This window comes from Mercenaria mercenaria, chromosome 13 (assembly GCF_021730395.1).
Source record: "Mercenaria mercenaria strain notata chromosome 13, MADL_Memer_1, whole genome shotgun sequence".
Lineage (NCBI taxonomy): Eukaryota > Metazoa > Mollusca > Bivalvia > Venerida > Veneridae > Mercenaria > Mercenaria mercenaria.
In genome coordinates, this window is record NC_069373.1 from 67,132,221 (window position 1) to 67,152,515 (window position 20,295).

The following is a 20,295-nucleotide window of genomic DNA, read 5'->3' on the forward strand; positions in this document are numbered from 1 at the left end:
AATCCCTAACGGACGGACGGACGGCCGGTAAGACGTACACCAGCGTCATAACAATACGTCCCTTTGGGCGAATAAAACCTTTTGTACTTGGGTCTAAATATTAAGCGAAAACGAACTGACAAACTGACAGAGTGCAAATGTATACATCCAGGAACTATCTTTTGCCAGTAGGGGACTAATACAAATGTGAAATATTCGTTTCTCGATTATATTACCTGAGGGACTTGGAAATCTTCCTTGAAAATCGGCAGGACTATGGCGTCCAACAGTCTGCTGACTACTTCCTTGTTGGTGAGGAACTTGGAGGTTACTTTGCGTAGGATGCAGCTGGTAACTGCCTTGAATTGTTGGCTGGAACTGAGACTGCTGCGGAGGTTGGTAACCAACCATGGGCTGCGCTTGAGTGGTATATCCTGTACCTAAAACATGTTTTTATAGTTCCTAATCAGAAGTCAGACAGAATGGTTACAAGTAAAAGGCTACCTTAGTGTCAAATTAGTAAGCTTGATCTTCATGTTTTGTAAAACAGAAAAAGTGGAAACTCCACAGGTCGCTCAACACAAAAAAAAACGAAAATGTTGCAGGCTCGGTTTGATTGAGCCTGTTCATGGACGGTAGTGGAAACGCATGCTACCGTCCACGCCCTCTAGCCCCGGGTTGAGCAGAACTCAACATTTACACATGCTAAAAGTACAAAAAACAATTTAGAAACATCCGCAGATGTGTTCATACGGCGGTGCACATGGAACCTTCAATGCTACACTAATGTGTAATTCCATGAAAAGTGGCGTATGGTCCCCAGTTAAAATAATGGGTTTGCCCTAAACGAGAAAACAATGAGCAGAACTAAACAAACTGGAATTTAGAAAGGGGATCTGAGGTTATGGAACCTGCATATCAAAGAAACTGCCAAAAGACAAAATTAAAAAGCAGGCACCATATCCAAGGGGTGATTAAACAATACCCAAAGCTATGAAAGCGGGAGTATTGGAACCACCCAGGCCTAAATGTTCATGCTGAGAAACTAACAGTATCAGTAACACGACATAAAAGTCGTGCTGAACGATCTGAGAAGATCGAAATATAACAGCCCTGACTGAATGTACGGGGAGACTTTTTACGGCCGCCACACGGCACAAACAACGCTGCTGTGATAATAAAATAGAAAAAGTGGAAACTCCACAGGTCGCTCAACACAACAAAAACGAAAATGTTTTGAACAAAAGGACAGACACGTAAAATGTCATAGTTTTCTTGTCATATAACATAGTTTTGTAACTTGTAAATAGATATACAAATGGAGGAAAGTAGTGTACAGGTATATGTTACTTTTACAACATGATTTGTAAATAGAAGCAAGACAGAGAACTATCCATGATACTTGTCTCAGATCTGATACTTTTGATTACTGTGTAATTATGTGGTATCTATAGCCGGTGTAATGAAGTATTCGATCCCCATAGAATAACGACCCCCCGGTCATTATTCTATAGAAAATGTGACTCCTTTCCTGTAAAATATTGACTCCCCTTATAAAAAACTGACTTCCTTTGAAAACTCTATAGAATAACGACCCCCGGTCATTATTCTATAGAAAAACTGACCCCTTCTCCAAGTAAAATACTGACTCCCTAAAGATGACTCCCTTTGAATCTCATAGAATAACGACCCCGGTTATTATTCTATACAAAAAGTGACTCCTTCCATGTAAAATACTCACTTCCAAAATTACTACATTCGAACTCTCATACAATATCGATTCCCGGACATTATTTCATTTAAAAAGTTACTCTTTCCGTGTAAAACACCGGCTCCTAAAAAGACTCGACGATAATATCTATTAAAAAGTGATCCCGACCAAACCTAACGGACAATTTTACTAGATCTACAACTCTAATACCCTTCATTGCCAATAGTTAACATTTTGATTGTACTACCACTACTGGTGCCGCTACTTCTATTGCTATTACTACATGTACTTCTTCTTCTTCTACTACTACTACTACTACTTCTACTACTACTACTACAACTGCTACTACTGATACTACTATACCTGCTTCCACTAATACCTCTTGTACATCTACCTCTTCTTCTCCTGCTGCTGTTGTTGCTGTCACTTATTCCTCTGCTGCTGCTGCTGCTGCTGCTACTGCTACTACCACTGCCACTACTACTACTACTACTACTACTACTTCTACTACTACTACTTTCTATTGTTGCCGCTACCGTACTTTACTGCCACTGCTAAGTATTGCAACTTCTATTAATACTAAGTTCTATGCTAGCAGTTTCTTGTGCAGTTTTCTTCTGAAGAATTACTTCAAACCGAAGTTTGCAAGGATTACTGACACTGGTGTGTTTTGTGAACGTATTGTGAATTGTTATTTACCTGAAAAAAAATGTATACACCAAGATACAGCGTCTAGAAATAGAATCCCTTTTCCCGTTGCGGAATGCTCTGATTTCTGTGTCAAGTGATGGTATCTGGGGCTAATGGTCCAACGGAAGGACGGACGGACAAGGGCAAATCTATATGCCCCCTCCCCCGAGTGGGGGCATAAAATGCAGCAATTAAGCCTTAGATACATGAGTTATCACTAAATTTGACCAAATGACCGGGGGTCGTTTTTTTATGGGAGTCAATATTCTTCGTGAGGTTCAGTTTTCTTCACGTGGGGGAGTCATAGTATTATGATCTGGAGGTCATAATACTATGACCGGGGGGGGGGGGGTCACTTTTTCTATAGAATTATGACCGGGGGGTCATTATTCTATGGGGGTCGAAATACTTCATTACACCGGCGTGTTCTGTTAGGTACCGCTGTTTACTTTGTTGGATTTTAGGACAAAGGTACCTGACTGGAAGGTAACCTTTACAGTTTGCTCATGAAAAAAAGTTTCCCGACCTTAAAATAGTTTTATAACTTGTGAACAGGAACAAAAAAGATAGTAAACAGTCATAGTCTTCGCGTCACATTCAACATGGTTTTGAAACACGTACACGATAACGATATTAACAGTCATAGTCTTCATTAATTAATTCTTCCTTGCCCTTTAGCATGGTATTGTAACAAATACAAAGAAGCAACAATGGATAATTAAACAATCATAGGCCACGCAAAGTCTTGCTTTCGTCGCCTTCAACATGGTTTTCCAAGTCGGTGCCCCACTGTGTTCGTTTATTTGTTCGTTTTGTCCTCTTGTGTTTGCTTTGTATGCGTGTGTGTGTGTGTGTGTGTGTGTGTGTGTTTGTAGTGTGCACGTCTGCGTGCTATTGGTTTCCTTTTGCGGTGGCTTTGTTTTTTTAATATGGCATTCGCTGTTTGATATATGTCCTTATTTTTTGTATCATGCATGCAGAAAATTCAAGGATACTAAATAGTCATAGTCTGTGTTAATTCATATTTTTTTCACTATCAATATGGCTATATGATTAATTTGTGCTCAGTCATATTTTCGTCGCTTTCAACACCGCGGGGTTGTAAGATGGGAGATTTCTAGCACCGGTGAAATCCCCAGAAATCCCCGTTTGGTATGCAAGAAAACAAAAGTTAAGCTCATAGCACTGGGTCAAATAACATAATTTGCTGATTCTATTCATAAATAGTTTGCGAGCTGTTAGATAATACTTTTCAAAATTCTGATAAAAAGAAACAAATATCTAAACGTTCCGTTGGCTAGGCAACACTTACTAACCATGGTGGTAAATTGTAACAGCACATGATCAGAATGACGTATTACGCTGAAAATGTCAACTGATGTAAAATGCGAATTATTTGCGTTGTTAGAATCGAAACAATAAATATGTTCCAATAATTTTATCAATAAATAAAATATGGGCAGTCGATACGATGCGAATAATTAAATCATTCGTGCTACGCACTCGTGACTTATTATCTTATTAACTGACAAAATATTGGAACATATTTGTTATTTCTTAAGAAAACAGCAGTAGTTTGTTGTTAATTAATCGGGGCTTTTCTTACAAACACTTGGGAAGGTGCCTGTCCCTGTCCATTTTTGGAAAATCAAACGCGATTATCTGAAAATTTGTGAAGAAATTAAAAAACAACTGGGAAAATAATGAGGGAATGCTGTTCAGCACCCTCTAACAAAAATTAGGGCAAACTGTAGGGCGACCTTTAAAACAATTAGGGCTAAAATTAGCCTTGATACGTTTCAATTTGTACCCACAAAATGTTAAGAGAGTATAGTTTACGACAAAAATGCTGTAGTTTATTCGATGTTATGATTCGGTTGGTGATTTTACGTTTGAATTACTACATTAAAGATTCTATTTTTTCTTCTCTGTGTTTGTAAACGTATTTGATACAGCAATTAAATAATTCATTGTAAGCAGACCATTTATAAGTAATTTATTCCAGATTAAATATTTAAGCACAAAGCATCAAAAACAGTTTACCTGCATTAGTATTTTACCTGTATGCATATCCATTTGTCCACTAGCAGGCCGATACATATCTGGAGTTCTCAAACTACTTGGTCTCTGAAGCCTTTTACATCCTATTACACTGAAAACGATAATTATCACTAACAGTACCACAACCGCGCATACCACTGGAAAAACAATACCAAATATAGTACTGCTTGAACTTTGGTCCGACGTATCATCATTATAGTCATCATCACCATCACCATCACCTCCATCATCACCATCATCATCTCTCGGATCTGAAATACGCAAAAATATTAATTCAAAAAGGCAGACGAGAAACAGACTATAACTCTAAACACATTCTTAAAGGTAGTTTTGCACGTTCGGATATTTTTTTCACTATCATGTAGAATTTGTTTAAATCCTGATTTTTTAAAAAAGTTTAGAATATGATTAGAAAGTTTGGCAAATAAAACCAAAGGGTCGTTTCGTCCATTTTAATTTGCAATTTTAATGTGAAATATCTAGATAAATGGTTTAGTAATAGACCAGAAACAAAACAGAACATCTACGCCTTTAACACAAACTGTGGGTCTAACGTGTCTCGTTATGCAAGAAAAATAAACTGCCGAAGGACAGCAAAGCTCTATTATTCAAAATCATTGTAACTAAATAAAAGCTTAAAAATGAAAATGCACGCATGAATAGCTATACAAATTAATCATAGAACGTTCCCCTCTTTTGATGTTCAAATGGTTAACAGATCACATCCAAAAACAGATCCTTATTCGAAAAAATAAACAAGAGGACCATGATGGTCCTGAATCGCTCACCTTTTCCCACATGACCCAGTTTTGAGTATGACATCGTTTTTTCTATTATTTGACATAGTGACCTAGTTTTTGAGCTCATGTGACCCAGTTTTGAACTTGACCTAGATATTATCAAGATAAAAATTCTGACCAATTTTCATGAAGATCCATCGAAAAATATGGTCTCTAGAGAGGTCACAAGGTTTTTCTATTATTTGACCTATTGACCTAGTTTTCGAAGGTACGTGACCCTGTTTTGAACTTTACCTAGATATCATCAAGGTGAACATTCTCACTAATTTTCATGAAGATCTCATGAAAAATATGGCCTCTAGAGAGGTCACAAGTTTTTCTACTTTTATACCTACTGGCCTAGTTTTTGACCGCACGTGACCCAGTTTCCAAACTGACCTAGATATCATCAAGGTGAACATTCAGTTCAATTTTCATGAAGATCCATTGAAAAATATGGCCTCTAGAGAGGTCAAAAGATTTTAATAATTTTAGACCTACTGATCTAGTTTTTGACCGCAGTTGACCCACTTTCAAACTTGACCTAGATATCATCAAGATGAACATTCAGACCAACTTTCATACATATCCCATGAAAAGTATGGCCTCCAGAGAGGTCACAAGGTTTTTTTATTATTTGACCTACTGACCTAGTTTTTTTAAGCCCGTGACCCAGTTTCAAATTTGACCTAGAAATAATCAAGATGAACATTCTGACCAATTTTTATGGAGATCCATTCACAAGTATGGCCTCTAGAGAGGTCACAAGGTTTTTCTATTTTTAAACCTACTGACCTAGTTTTTGACCGCACATGACCCTGTTTCGAACTTGACCTAGATATCATCAAGATGAACATTCAGACCAATTTTCATACAGATCCCATGAAAAATATGGCCTCTAGAGAGGTCACAAGGTTTTTCTATTATTTGACCTACTGACCTTGTTTTTGACCGCACGTGACCCACTTTCAAACTTGACCTAGATATCATCAAGATGAACATTCAGACCAAATTTCATACAGATCCCATGAAAAATATGGCCTCTAGAGAGGTCACAAGGTTTTTCTATTATTTGACCTACTGACCTAGTTTTTGACGGAACGTGACTCACTTTCGAACTTGACCTAGATATCATCAAGATGAACATTCTGACCAATATTCATGAAGATCTTGTGAAATATATGGCCTCTAGAGAGGTCACAAGGTTTTTCTATTTTTAGACCTACTGACCTAGTTTTTGACCGCACATGACCCAATTTTGAACTTGCCCTAGACATCATTAAGATGAACATTTAGACCAACTTTCATACAGATCCCATGAAAAATGTGGCCTATAGAGAGGTCACAAGGTTTTTCTATTATTTGACCTACCGACCTAGTTTTTGAAGGCACGTGACCCAATTTCGAACTTGACCCAGATATCATTAAGGTGAACGTTCTGACCAATTTTCATGAAGATCTTGTGAAATATATGGCCTCTAGAGAGGTCACAATGTTTTTCTATTTTTAGACCTACTGACCTAGTTATTGAAGGCACGTGACTCAGTTTCAAACTTGACCTAGATATCATCAAGATGAACATTCTGACCAATATTCATGAAGATCTTGTGAAATATATGGCCTCTAGAGAGGTCATAAGGTTTTTCTATTTTTAGACCTACTGACCTAGTTTTTGAAGGCACGTGACCCAGTTTCGAACTTGACCTAGATATCATCACAATGAACATTCTGACCAACTTTCATAAAGATCCCATGAAAAATGTGACCTCTAGAGAGGTCACAAGCAAAAGTTTACGGGCGCACGCACGGACGGATGACGGACACCGCGCGATCACAATAGCTCACCTTGTCACTTTGTGACAGGTGAGCTAAAAAAACAAGAGCTGTCACTTATGGTGACAAATGCCCCCGCAGCGTCTTGACCTTTGGCCTGGTGACCTTGACCTTTGATCTGGTGACCCCAAAGTCAGTAGAGGTCGTGTACTCAATAAGTACTATCAGCATCTGAAGTTTGAAGGACCTGGGTGCAGTGGTTCGCGAGTAAAATGCCTTCATGCAAAAAGTTAACGTTGTGACGGACGAACGGAAGAACGAACTAACGGACGGACAGTTGAAAACTAATATGCATCCCTTCGGGGGCATAAAAAGTCCTATAGAACCTATACGACGCATAGCATATCATCACATTGAGCAAGTGTGTGAAGTACTGAGATACCTGCCTAAATACAAATCTTAATAAGCAAACTTTGCATTGCACACCAAATAATCACAGTAAACAAGCCGGTGAAGTTTTAATCCTTTCTCACAAGCGGTTGCTTAGATACCAGCTTACATACCAAATTCAACTCGAACAAAGGACATAATTTTGTAAAAATATTTATTTGAGTTATCTGAACTGTGCATTGCAGTTCAGATCATAAAAGCGAATGACTGTGTGAAGATACAGTCCGTCCTCTGAAGTGCTTATTGAGATAGCAGTTTACCTATAAAACTTAACCAACTCAGGTAACGGACTCCAACTAATGATCTGCTTATCTCTCGATAAACTGAGTAAAATCCCTTGTTACAGACTGGACAAAAATGTTGTCCAACGAGTGTAACATGGGTCTCGCTGTGTGAATGGAATCATTTGTGCCATGAATTGATGGGAGAGTAAACGACCGGGCAAGAAACAAACTACTAATTTGATTCGCAAGAGAGACAAACTTAAGCAGTAGCTCTTTTGAAGGATACACCGTTATATTTTGGGAACATTCGTGCAAATATTAGAACCCTTAATAGATACGATTACATAGTATTTCATGGTCAAAATGCTATAATCTATTTAATGATACCTTGAATTTTCTTAGGGGCCTGACCGGCATTTGAATAAAACAAGTAAAAATGAGGTTTCTGATTTCGGGAAGCAGTGTTATATATTTAGTTTCAAGGTGCACGTTCAGGAAGTAGGGAAGAAACAAAAGATTATTTCCGGAATGGGAAGTTTCCCACACTGTTAAAGTCACTAGAAAGGTTCAGCATAAAATTTTTATTCTCCTCAGTACACGTCAAATGTTGTCAAATACATATGTCGATAGTTTTAACACAATTGCGCGTGACTGTAATGAATTAAATCATTTTAAATGTGGATATACTAAAGTCAAATTATTATTATTATTCAGTCTGATGCTTACTTCAAAACGGACCTTCTCAACATAGGTCATTTCACTCTTGGTAAGGAGTTTCTATTAACAAGACTTAGGGGTGCATGATTTTCTTTATGTATAACAGTAAAATGGCTATTCGTGTAATCATATACGGTCTACCTGAAGTTAAAAAAATCTCCAAAATATATGTGAACAGCATATGTCACAGGGTATTAAAATGTAAGCAAACACTGTTAAATTTACTGATCGAGAAAAACAAAGATGAAAACTTTGTTGCTTCATATAAAAATATTATGATAATAGTTTGAGCGTAAATAATCTGGGGTTGAACATATTTTTGGTCTTAATTAACAACTGTATGAATATAAGTACCTGATTTTCTAAAACATATCTTTACACACTTCAATTGTGGCTTTAAGTTAGTCAAACTGATATGTTTGAACATATAAAAAGGTCATACAAGGATACTTTTAACCAAGGTTAGTGACCATCCATTAAGAGGCTCTGAGGAATAACTGATTCATGGTATTTTTCTATTTACAGCACTATCAGCTCTTTCTAAAAAGGTGCAGTCAAGCCGTCACCAATAAGGTTCATGCAAAAAAACACAAACAAACAACAATTGGTGAAGATTTCTCAAGCGGTTCATTAGATGAAAAAATATTTTTCCTATGTTTACGATCCAGCGGTCACGAGGTGAGATGAAGCAGAACAATCTGAAAAGACATGGCAAGAGAGTGCTACATATCTAACTGAAGGCAATCACGACTAAGAGTTTCAGAGATGTTTAAGTGAAATTGTAGTCTATCCACGTATGTCAACAGTTCAAACTTGCTTCATGTGAACTAGGGGACATTTGGGTTTATCGAAATTATACTCACAATCTAGGATGATTATTTTCCATTACTCAGAACAAAATATCTTATACCTTGTATATTTTGGCCGTATCAAGGTATAAGGTAGAAAATATTTTGTTCTGAGTAATAGAAAATAATCATCCTAGATGTACGCTCCAGAACAAGAGAACAACCTTCATAGTTGTATACTCACAATATTTTAGATACAGATGCATTTTAACAAAATCATCAGAATCCATCCAAGATGTCCGGAACACTAAATAAAACCGCTGTGTCGTCAATGGTCCACACCACTCGTCAGAATACGTAGCTCCGCAGGTAAGTACTTTCTGCAGTGAAACGGTACGTAATGAAATTATCACGCTGTAAAAGTAGACTTCAAGAATTTATTTAATGTGTGTGTTTATTGCAGGCGTATGAGTCATTATCATTATCAAGTAACTCATTTTGGTACAAATTAATTCTTGTGGTTAAAATGTACATTGTATATAAATTAACTGACATCATATGCAAGTACAATGTTTTAAAGACAGCCAATTATCTTTGATGCTTTCAAAACGATCAGACAGATCAATATTCGACACATTATGTAACACCTTGGTCCTTTATCAGTTTTATTATGTTCTCTGCTAGTAGCTGACAACTTCCCTACATGGCAGTGAAGGTGTACAATGAGTAATACTGGTCCTAACTTCACGAAAATAAAACAACAAAAAAAACAGTAATTACTTAGTTAAGGCTATTATTTTAAAATCGTGCTATTGCTTTTAAAAAAAATCATTGCTATTTAATGTTGATTTTTCTATAACAATGTATTTATAGCTATATATTACTATGTAGTATTTATCTATATTACTTCTTTCAGTCGCGCAAATATGATATTTCTATTTAAGCACGATATATCAACCTTACTGAGTATTTGCTAGTTCTGCACGTTCGGATAAATTTTTTTCTACAACTTTTTCTACAACAATCAAAATTTGATTAAATTCTGATTTTTCGAAACCCCAGAATATACTTTGAAAAATCAGCAAATGAAAAAGACAGAGTCGTGTGCTTGATTTATTTGCAAGACTGATTAAAAAAAATTAGGACCTTACGCAAGTTTTCTCGTGATCAGACTAAGAAACTACTATTATTCTGTTTGGTTGCATTCTTTGCTTCAAAAGGAACATTTTACAGATTTTATTATTCATTATGGGAGTCTATGGTGAAATCACAATTTTCATTACATTTCGCGATTGGATTTTTTTCTACAATGTAGATTCTAATGAAACTTCTCACAGTCGAAAATAGATATATGGCCTATGATATGGTAAAATAAAATGTATAAATCCGTGTGCTTGTTCTTTAGATATTTGCCCATGATTAAAGTGAAACATACAAGCTAGTTTTAGTTCTTAACGCCTCACAATTTTAATATATTTAAACTTTAGAAAGATAATAGGAATGCCATTTTAATAAATTTACTAACGTGTTGCCATTAATTCATAAAATGGTTTTCATTTCCGTGTGTAAGCCGATTCCAACTTTGGTTCTACGTTTTCTACATAAATAAAGTTACGCCATCACTTCAGGTTTATCAAACGTGCAGAACTACCTTAAGTACATTTCATATTTTTGTACCTCAATTTCTGTAACATTCAGACCTGTGTTTGGTCTATAAAATAGTATTATACGGTTTTGATACAGATGAAAAAAATCAACACCGAAGAAGAATCAAGAGCAACAACAAGCACTTACTTAAGGCAATTACTTAAGTGTTGTTTAATTGGGGCCTGGACACATTTCTTCGGTCAACAATCATGGAGCACGTATTACTAACCAGGTGGATAAGAGCAAATTGCTTTGAGGACTTATATTCTAAGAAATATATATATCTGACTTCTAGTGCTATCTGTATATTTATGAGTTTTAATCATTTAAACATATAAAACTTTAACAAAAAATAAATAAAAAAAAGAAAGAAAAAGAAAAACGTTTCAAACGATACAAACCTCTGGATCCGCGAACTGAGAAGGAAAGTATCTGTGGTATTCCACCTTTGTAGAACAGCCAATCGTGAGGTTAACTGGTTTAATACAGGTTTGCTTCGAGTATACTTGATAGTTAACGAACTCTACTGTGCACTCCTCTTTACCTAACCATCCGCCATTATACGTCACATAAGCCTCCTCTTCTATATCTTCCATATTATAACTTTTCCCGCAGTCGCTGCTGGCTAGTGTCAAATATAAGCCTACAAATTTCAAAATGATAGACTTTAATTCTAAAATGGTGAATGTTCCTGTTTAAGAAGTAAAATCGACGGTGCCAGTAGAAGAAAATTTAATACAGCTTTTTTTATTTTCAGAAGTAGATATTTCTGCTCTATCTGTATGATAATATCAGGCTGATTGCAATTCTAGCCTTCATACATCCACATTATTTGGGTTCATTCGATTAATTTATCCTTACTTGAGATTTTAAACTGAAACAGTTTGTTTCTGTTCTGATTTTCTTAGTTGCCGACACATGTTTCCTGTTTTAATCAACAGTGACCTTGAACTTAACTCAGCTGACACAATGTGCTGTTCTAGCCATGATACTAATACAAGCTTTTTATAACCTTAGTTTAATTAAGTTCACTTTAACATCCTAGCTGGAGTTTTTTCTCCATTTTTAAGAAAAATGACCTTTGGCAGTACATCGTTATACATAGACTGAAAAGTGTTTTTTTTTAAGTCAATACCTTCTTTCTGATTCAAGCACAAAACTGAAAAAATGACTTACGGCCCACAACTAGTTCTAAAACGCATGCATGTAGTATAAGAAATAAAACTTTCTCCATATCTTTTCCACCGTCACAGCAAATAGCTTGTAGATGTTGTACATCAAATTCTGTAAAAAAGGTCAAACACCATTTTCAGGCAGATAAATATTCAATTTAGTGCTACAGTTTGAAGGAACATAGCATGCGACTACAAAACACAGTTGCAATACCTATAGCTACCCGTACTGTTTCAAGTACTACCTGTAACTAAGATACGGGTTTTCTACCTCTGATTATTTATCCCCCCGCCAAAGGCGAAGGGGATAGTAGAAATGCTCTCCGTCCGTGCGCCCGTCTGTCCGTCCGTCCGTGCGTCCGCAACGATCTTTGTCCGGAGCATAACTCCAAAATTACTGGAGGGATTTTCTTCAAACTTCATACACTGATAGAACACATTGGGAGGAAGTGCAGTGTGCAAGAACAATAACTCTACCTTGCCTATTTTTTGAGTTATTCCCCTTTATCATATTTTCTTAAAAATTTTTGTCCGGAGCATAACTCCAAAAGTACTGGAGGGATTTTCTTCAAACTTCATACAGTGATAGAACACATTGGGAGGAAGTGCAGTGTGCAAGAACAATAACTTTACCTTGCCTATTTTTTGAGTTATTTCCCTTTATCATATTTCTTAAAAAATTTTGTTCGGAGCATAACTCCAAAAGTACTGGAGGGATTTTCTTCAAACTTCATACACTGATAGAACACATTGGGAGGAAGTGCAATGTGCAAGAACAATAACTCTACCTTGCCTATTTTTTGAGTTATTTCCCTTTATCATATTTTCTTAAAAAAAATGTCCGGAGCATATCTTTTTCATGCATGAAGGGATTTTGATACATCTTGACACAAATGTTCACCACCACAAGGTGGAGTGTCATGCGCAAGAACCAGGTCCCTAGTTCTAAGGTCAAGGTCACACTTAGAGGTCAAAGAATACAAGAATGAAAACCTTGTCGGAGCATTTCTTCTTCATGCATAGAGGGATTTTATAAAACTTGGCACAAATGTTCACACCACGAGACAGAGTGTCGTGCGCAAGATCCAGGTCCCTAGGTCTAAGGTCAAGGTCACACTTAGAGGCCAAAGGTCAGATAAAAGAATGACTTTGTCCGAAGCATTTCTTCTTTATGCATGGAGAGATTTTGATGTAACTTGGCACAATTATACACCATCATGAGACGAAGTGTCATGCGCAGTTCCCTTCTTTAGAATTACTTCCCTTTGTTGTTACTTTAAATAGCTTTTATTGTAACTTTTTCATTACTAGTCGTAGGGAAAAATCTAGACCACTTTTCTGTAGTACAACATGCATGCATCATCCAATTTTAAGGTGTATTTTGACCAATCTCTACCTGGTAAAGATTTTTGTGTGGACTTACATTTTTTTTTTTTTTTTTTAAAGATTAATTTCCCTTAGTTGTTACTATAAATAACTTATATTGTAACATTTTTATAATTGACCATAGGGAAAAAAACAAGACTACTTTTCTGTGGTACAACAAGGATGTTACTTTCCAATTTTAGGTGTATTTTAAGATATCTCTACCTGGTAAGGACTTTTTTTGTGGACTTAGAAAAATAAAAGAATTTCAATAATTTCTAAAAAAAACATTGTAAACAACTACAAAATTAAAATTCCATTTGCAAATACAGGTGCTAGTGTAAAGAAATTTGCTGTGACGGGCGTATATTGTGACATTCTGGCACTGTTGTTCCCTGTTAGCTTTCCATTCCTTCTTTTTACAGTAGCCATATAGAAAAACATCGTAGCTATACTGTTCATGAAAATTAATAAAATTTAGCAGTAAACCACCTCACCACTGAATAATTCTTTCTTCCACATCTTTAAAACCCCTGATGTGGACCACGACTAAATGGTTCTTCAAAGCTTTCCCCAAAATTAATACTTTCAGACACTAACTTGCCAGGAACTTTAGCCTTCAATTATAATATGCCCGGCGGGGGGATTGGCCATGTCTAACATGGCTCTTGTATTTTCTTCTAAGGAAACCTGAATTATTTTACACAAGAGTTTGCTATGGAGAAAAACATTTCTTAGAATAGTGTGAGGGTTAAGGCAGAATGGCATTTTGAAAACTATTTTCATAGTCTCACGTTACGGTCAGATAATGGTTGTAGAGATGTAAAATTCTTGTTCTCGAGTCATTTGCTTATTTCTTTTTACCAGTTGATAATTGATATTTGTCATTTGCCATCTTGTAGCTGCTAACTGTGCCATTTGTTAATTGGTATATCTGTTGTCTAGCTTTTGGTTTAAGATTAATAATCCTCATTCAGGATTGAGGCAAGTAAACACGACTATTTTGAAGACACTATTAGTAAGTATCTGCATGAAGTTTAAAAGAAAATTGGTAAGCAATAACAACCGCATGTATTTTAACTGTCTGAAACTTCTTTTGAAAAAGCAATTGGAAATAGCAACTGACATGTCGTAACCAGAATCAAAACTGAACAGTGAAAAATAGTCTGCCTTTATGGATCTATAATGTATTGAGATTTCCTTGTTTTAAATTATATAAATGAATTTTTGAGTTTTTCAATACAGTCTCACTATTAGATTATCAAGTGTAACACAAACTATTCTATTTTGCGGCATATTTGCTATCATGAAAAGTTGACAGTTTCTGAGCACCTATAAAAGTGAAACAATATCTACCCTAATAGATTCAAAGCATAGCGATAATGCCCTATTATAAAACAAATAATCATTTTTAGCCCCTTCCAAGTATTGATATATGTAACAATTGTAAAAACTAATTTAAATTTGAAACAAACTTGAAAGTGAGATACATAATGTGGCATTATGAAGTCATTAAAAAGGAAGGGCCCAGAGACGGATCAATCATTGTGGCCTGGGTTTCAAAAAAAACCATGAATCTACATTGCGTATTGTATCATTTCTGTCTAGGGCGTTAAAGGAACATTTAAAAAAGGTATCTATGTTAACATAAAATATACATGATTTACCAATTTACTCAACCATGTTTGTTAGGTTTAAAATAATACACAATTACCTGAGTACAGTACATGTATATATGTAAACATGTAAACTACCATGAAAAAAGCTGCATGTTTAAAACGAATGACTGCTATATGTGAAGGTACCTTAACAAACACAGTTAATATGCATTTAGCAAAGTAAAATCCATCTAATGAGAAGTTAGTGTGTAAAACTAAATTACTTCAGTGGCTAAAAAGCAGTCGGCTAGGTCATGAGATACGCCACCAATTACACGTCTACATGCAGGATTCTCTTCCAGCCTTCTGTCACTTTAGGTAGTGGTGGCTGACGTCAACATCCCGGTAAAATGCTGACAAAATAAACTGGAGTATATATAGAGCTATTCAAATATTTGAAAAATGATATTCATATAGCATTCATATAATTTTGAGATCACACGTACATGTTAGCTACTGTCTAGTCTGTTAGCTAATGTTTAATAAATAGACTACATGTACACATATCGTACCTAAGGTAATAGGTACTTCCGAGGAAACAACAAGAACATGCTCTATGCTAATTCGAAGTAAGTAGATATCTGTCAAATGGACCAAAAAGTTCAGTATGTTAATATCTATTATAACTGAAAGAATGACTCATTTCGATTAGAGCGCAATATTGCAAAAATTAGCATTGAATCAGTGAATAATTATTTCAATAGCTGTATAATTATGTCAATAACTTTCACCCTTGGCCCTATCAAAGGTGAAAAACACATATAATCAAACATTTTACAACATAAAATGATGAGCACCTGAGCACTAGATCTACCGTTGGGCACCTAGACTAATAATAAAATATTCAATTTAACTAGCCTATATAGGCCTATATTTATAATAGATTAATAAATGTCTAGCACCTATTGTATCTACATAGTACCAAGCAGAATCTGTAAAGACTCCATCACGTAATGTAAACAAACCCGATGACTGTACTTTGCAGATCCAAATGGAGTATATTGATCCAAGGGAGGTAAGCCGCTAAAAAGATAAAAACATATATATAGAGCACTGGCGTGTAGCTGGGGCTAAAAATAACTACGCTGAAGTTGTCGGGGATATCATCAACCGGATTTTTGTTGCTTTGGCGGCAAATTGTGATTTTTGACGTATAGCTAAAGCAAAAACAGTGAAAGAAAGCATTTTTTTTTGCAACACAAAATATATTACTTTTCTAGACCTGAACGTAAGCTATGTAAAATATGTAGCAGATCATCCTGTAGGCATAAGTGCAATAAGTATTTTTTTCTAACTTATAACAGAAGCCTCATAGGCGTAGGAGCGAGTTAAGTTTGTGTGTGTGTGTGGGGGGGGGGGGGGGGCAAACCTTTTCGACCGGGGGGCGGGGTGCGGGGGGGCAAGGGATTGATCCCCCATGCATTCACAAGTTGGTACCGAAATATGTTCTAATCAAGCCTGCTTTTTTTTACAGTCTTCGGTTGAAGCCCTGAATATACAATCAAAAGCCCTGCATTTGTCTAATTGTAATATAAAGATGTGGAAATATTATTTCCCTTGAACAGACAATGAAAAATGTAAATACATAACGTTTATATGCGTGAACAGGCTAAAACTTACATCGTTTTTGCAAACACTCAAACAGGAACTGTAGTGATGCACTCGATATTATCTCTTTTATGAAATATATTCGGAACAATCCTCGCCGCGTACGAGGTTTAAATACTCAGCTTACGGAAAGACAAGTCAGAATGCAAGGAAAGTCAAATACAAATTAGAAATCAGGTTGAAAAGAATTATAATTTATTATGATACTAAATAAATGTTATACTAGTATTAGACTGCAAGTTATATCACTTTTCCAAAATATTAAGGGGCCAAACTATACTTGCCCCCCCCCCCCACCCCCACCCATTCTAGCTTTCGGCTCCTATCCGGCTCCTACGCCTATGAGCCTATACATCTTGCTCTCTAGAGTATAAATCTTATTCTTGATTGATCACTACACTTAAAACTTTTCAACTGGCCCTAACGTTTTTCAGACATAGGCCTAAAACAATATCCAGGCACACAGATTTCTGAAGAGTCACATTGTGTTGAAAAGCATTTCATGTTAAATTTGAAATATAGTAGTTAAAGAGGCAAACAGGCGGAGAGACAGACAGTTACGAGAGACGATCGGAAAATATCCTGACTTCTTGCTCAGAAAAATCTTTATACTCATTTTTTTTTAAGAATTTCCCTACTTACCGCTGTACATCTATACACTTTTGCCATCTTCGTATGAGCTTTTGCATTCCCTATACAAACCACGAGGTAGACTTACTGCTGACTCCGATTAACGGTAGAAATCAAAGCTACCTGGTCTGACATTTGTTTCCAACGAGCCCTTTTTTCAGTTCTGTAAGCAATAAAAATCGCAAGGGGAAGGGCTAGGCTGTACAAAGGGAAGGCGACAATTTTTGACGCTTGAAAAAGTTGCAGTATGAGATTGTCATATTAAGGAAGGACATATTTTTTTTTTTTTTCAAAATTAATTCTGAATAGTATTGTAACAGTTTGACCTTTTGGCATGAAATGAGACTGTAATATTCCACGCGAGTCCCAAAATGTAACAAGCATAGGCAGACAGCTTAAACTTCTTGGGAGGTTGATAATCAGCTCGTTTCCGCTGCTTTGGCTGAGTTTGTTTCGGGTGCAGCGTAATAAACTCACGTTTCACCTTCAGTAACAATACAGTTTTGGTCTTGGCAACTTTTCGTATAAATATGATGTTCCGACGCTTTACCGATCCTAAACTGATGAGCTACCTTCTGCAATGGCACTCTCCGATCTTTGTTGGCAAAAACCCTCATCATTTGCCACCATTGTAAGGGTGACCGCCTCAGCTGGTCTCTGAACTAGGCCTGTCCCACACGCTTGTCCTGCCGCCCACCACGTAACTGTAAAATGCAGCAATGAAAGGTTGAACGGGCTCTAAAACATTTTCTGCAACCTTAATAATATGGCAAGGTTTCTTTCCCTCTTAAAGCAGGATTTTATAACAGATCTCTGCTCCTCAATATCAGTCAATGGTACACCTGACACCTACCCTTTTTAAATGCTAAAACCTTTATGTATAAACCCTTCTCAGCAAAAGTAAACTGACTGATTTAAAGGCGAAAAATGTAGCTTTTCTTAATGTATAATATGTGAAAGTAGCGGCATTATATGTCGAAAGAGGATATTTACCGACAGCCCCTCCTATATCACACCCATTTTCAAGAGAATAAAAAGGCGTGAAAAATGTTTATGAGTTATTATGGAACCTGTGGCACCATTAAATGATATCAATAGTTTATGCTGAGTTTGAAATTGATTTGTCCAGTGGTTGCTGATACACATGCTTCGATGCAAATGTTTAAGATACGGACACTGACTCCGACGAAAAGGTGACAACTGTACCATTGATAAGCTACTAAAGCTATTTCTTTTGTTTGAACTTTCATTCTCATGTTTCTTTCTCATGGACTGAACGTCACATGAACACAATTATACGTCACATGGCGACTTTCAAGATTTTGATAAGGCCTAAAAAATCTTTGTTTCCGGTAACATGCTCAAAACAATAAGGGTAGGTAGGTCGGACTCTTTTTTTTGTTTTGGATTTTTTTTTATTAAAGGAGACGTTTCGGAAGTTATTTCTGTGTCATGAAATGAATGCAAATATGGGGTAATGCCTTTAGAGCATCAGTAAGTTTATTTCTAACATCACTGGCCATGTTTAACGCATAAAAATGCAGTTCTGTAACTTTAAAAAGTTGAAAAAAAAATTCTCTAAGACCATAAAAATATTTAGGGTCGGGCAAAAAATTTAGGGTAGGTCGTAATACCGGAAACAAACAAATTTCTTACGCATATTGTAGATTACTCTAGGTGCCCCTTAGGACAGTGATTTAGGTACAGGCAATACATGTGTAGGACCAGAGACCTTCTATTAGCCGGATTGATAGCCTCCCAAGAGTGTAAAACATAAATCAAGACGTACTGAGGTCTGTACTAGTAATAAATATTCACAAAATACTATCATATAAATATTTATTGCATATTCAATAGGAAAAATATCATATACATGTAAAGAAATATATTAAATATAAAGCGTTGAAAAAATCAACATTGCATTCAAGTATGAAAAATACAAAGCATAGTAAGAGTGAATATATATAAAAAAACATATTACCTTTACAACGTGCTTCAAATGATTTTTCTATAGAAGACATACTCAGTATCACAGATTTATTGTCGCGTTAAAATAATTTCTTCAACTTAAACAATGTTTGGTCACCAAAATCAGCTACTTAATACAATGTTTTTTTCATAAAATACTGCACAAGACATACGAATTATTCAGCGTATTTTCTAAAATCGGGTATCCGCATAGAATATCATTAAAATGGGTTAATCGTCAATAGTCAACAAGAAAATATCGGTAGAAACAATGAATGCTCTCCGAGATTTTCATATTGAAAGAGGAAATGCGGAATTTACTGAATGGGCACATATATATCGTTTACTGATGTTGAATGATCAAAGGGCAATAACTCACTGAAGATAATGAATAAATATATGTGCTCCTCCTGTCTTCTGATTTTGTGCTGAATTCTAGGCAGCGGTTGCTGAAAAATACTGACTATTCCTATGAAGTTTCATTAAATTCCAACCAGTGGTTACTAAGAAATATTCCGGCAAGAATTGTACTATAGTATTTTAGTGTTGAAAAATCAAAGGATAATAACTCAAAGAAAAATCATCGGTCATGAACACAAAGATTACATGCGCATCTCCTTTTGATAGTAAAGCCTCCTATGAAGTTCCGCTTAATTCCAACCAGTGGTTGCTGAAAAATACTATTATATAAACTACTGTTGAAAAATCAAAATAATATGCCTAACTCCTCTTAATAGTAACATTTTCTATGAAGTATGGCTAATTTCTAACAAGTGGTTGTTGAGAAATACTCCTGACAAGAAGTGTACTAGAATTGTTCGATAGCATTATAACTGTTATTACTGTTGAATAATTAAACGGAAATAACACTGTGAAAAATAATTTCATAAAAAAATTAAGATGCGTATCTCCTCCTGATAGTGAAGCTTCCAATGAAGTTTCGCTAAATTCCAACCAGTAGTTGCTGAGAAATACTGAAGACGAGAAATACGGCATGGACGTACGGACGGACGAAACGGCGACTATATGTTTTCGCTTCGAGGAGCATAAACATTTCTGTCAGTCTTTTGTAACA

At 35.9% G+C, this 20,295-nt stretch overlaps 1 protein-coding gene across 5 annotated transcripts in view; it reads right to left on the reverse strand.

Annotated features, from left to right (window-relative positions):
* The window catches only part of LOC123528438 (uncharacterized), a 28,897-nt gene extending 12,870 nt beyond the window's left edge, over positions 1-16,027 (reverse strand). Inside the window, exons 1-7 of one of the 5 annotated variants that reach the window (XM_053522140.1) lie at positions 15,937-16,027; positions 15,239-15,367; positions 11,996-12,103; positions 11,221-11,462; positions 9,417-9,552; positions 4,441-4,692; positions 216-419 (exon numbers count right to left, since the gene is read on the reverse strand). In XM_053522140.1, the coding sequence (XP_053378115.1) occupies positions 216-419; positions 4,441-4,692; positions 9,417-9,552; positions 11,221-11,462; positions 11,996-12,053 (892 nt within the window). In that variant the 5' untranslated portion in view covers positions 12,054-12,103; positions 15,239-15,367; positions 15,937-16,027. Of the gene's footprint in view, positions 1-215; positions 420-4,440; positions 4,693-9,416; positions 9,553-11,220; positions 11,463-11,995; positions 12,104-15,238; positions 15,381-15,916 lie in introns of all 5 variants that reach the window. The other 4 variants (XM_053522139.1, XM_053522141.1, XM_053522142.1 and 1 more) reach the window with 4 other exon arrangements.
* Between the last annotated feature and the right edge of the window lie 4,268 nt (positions 16,028-20,295).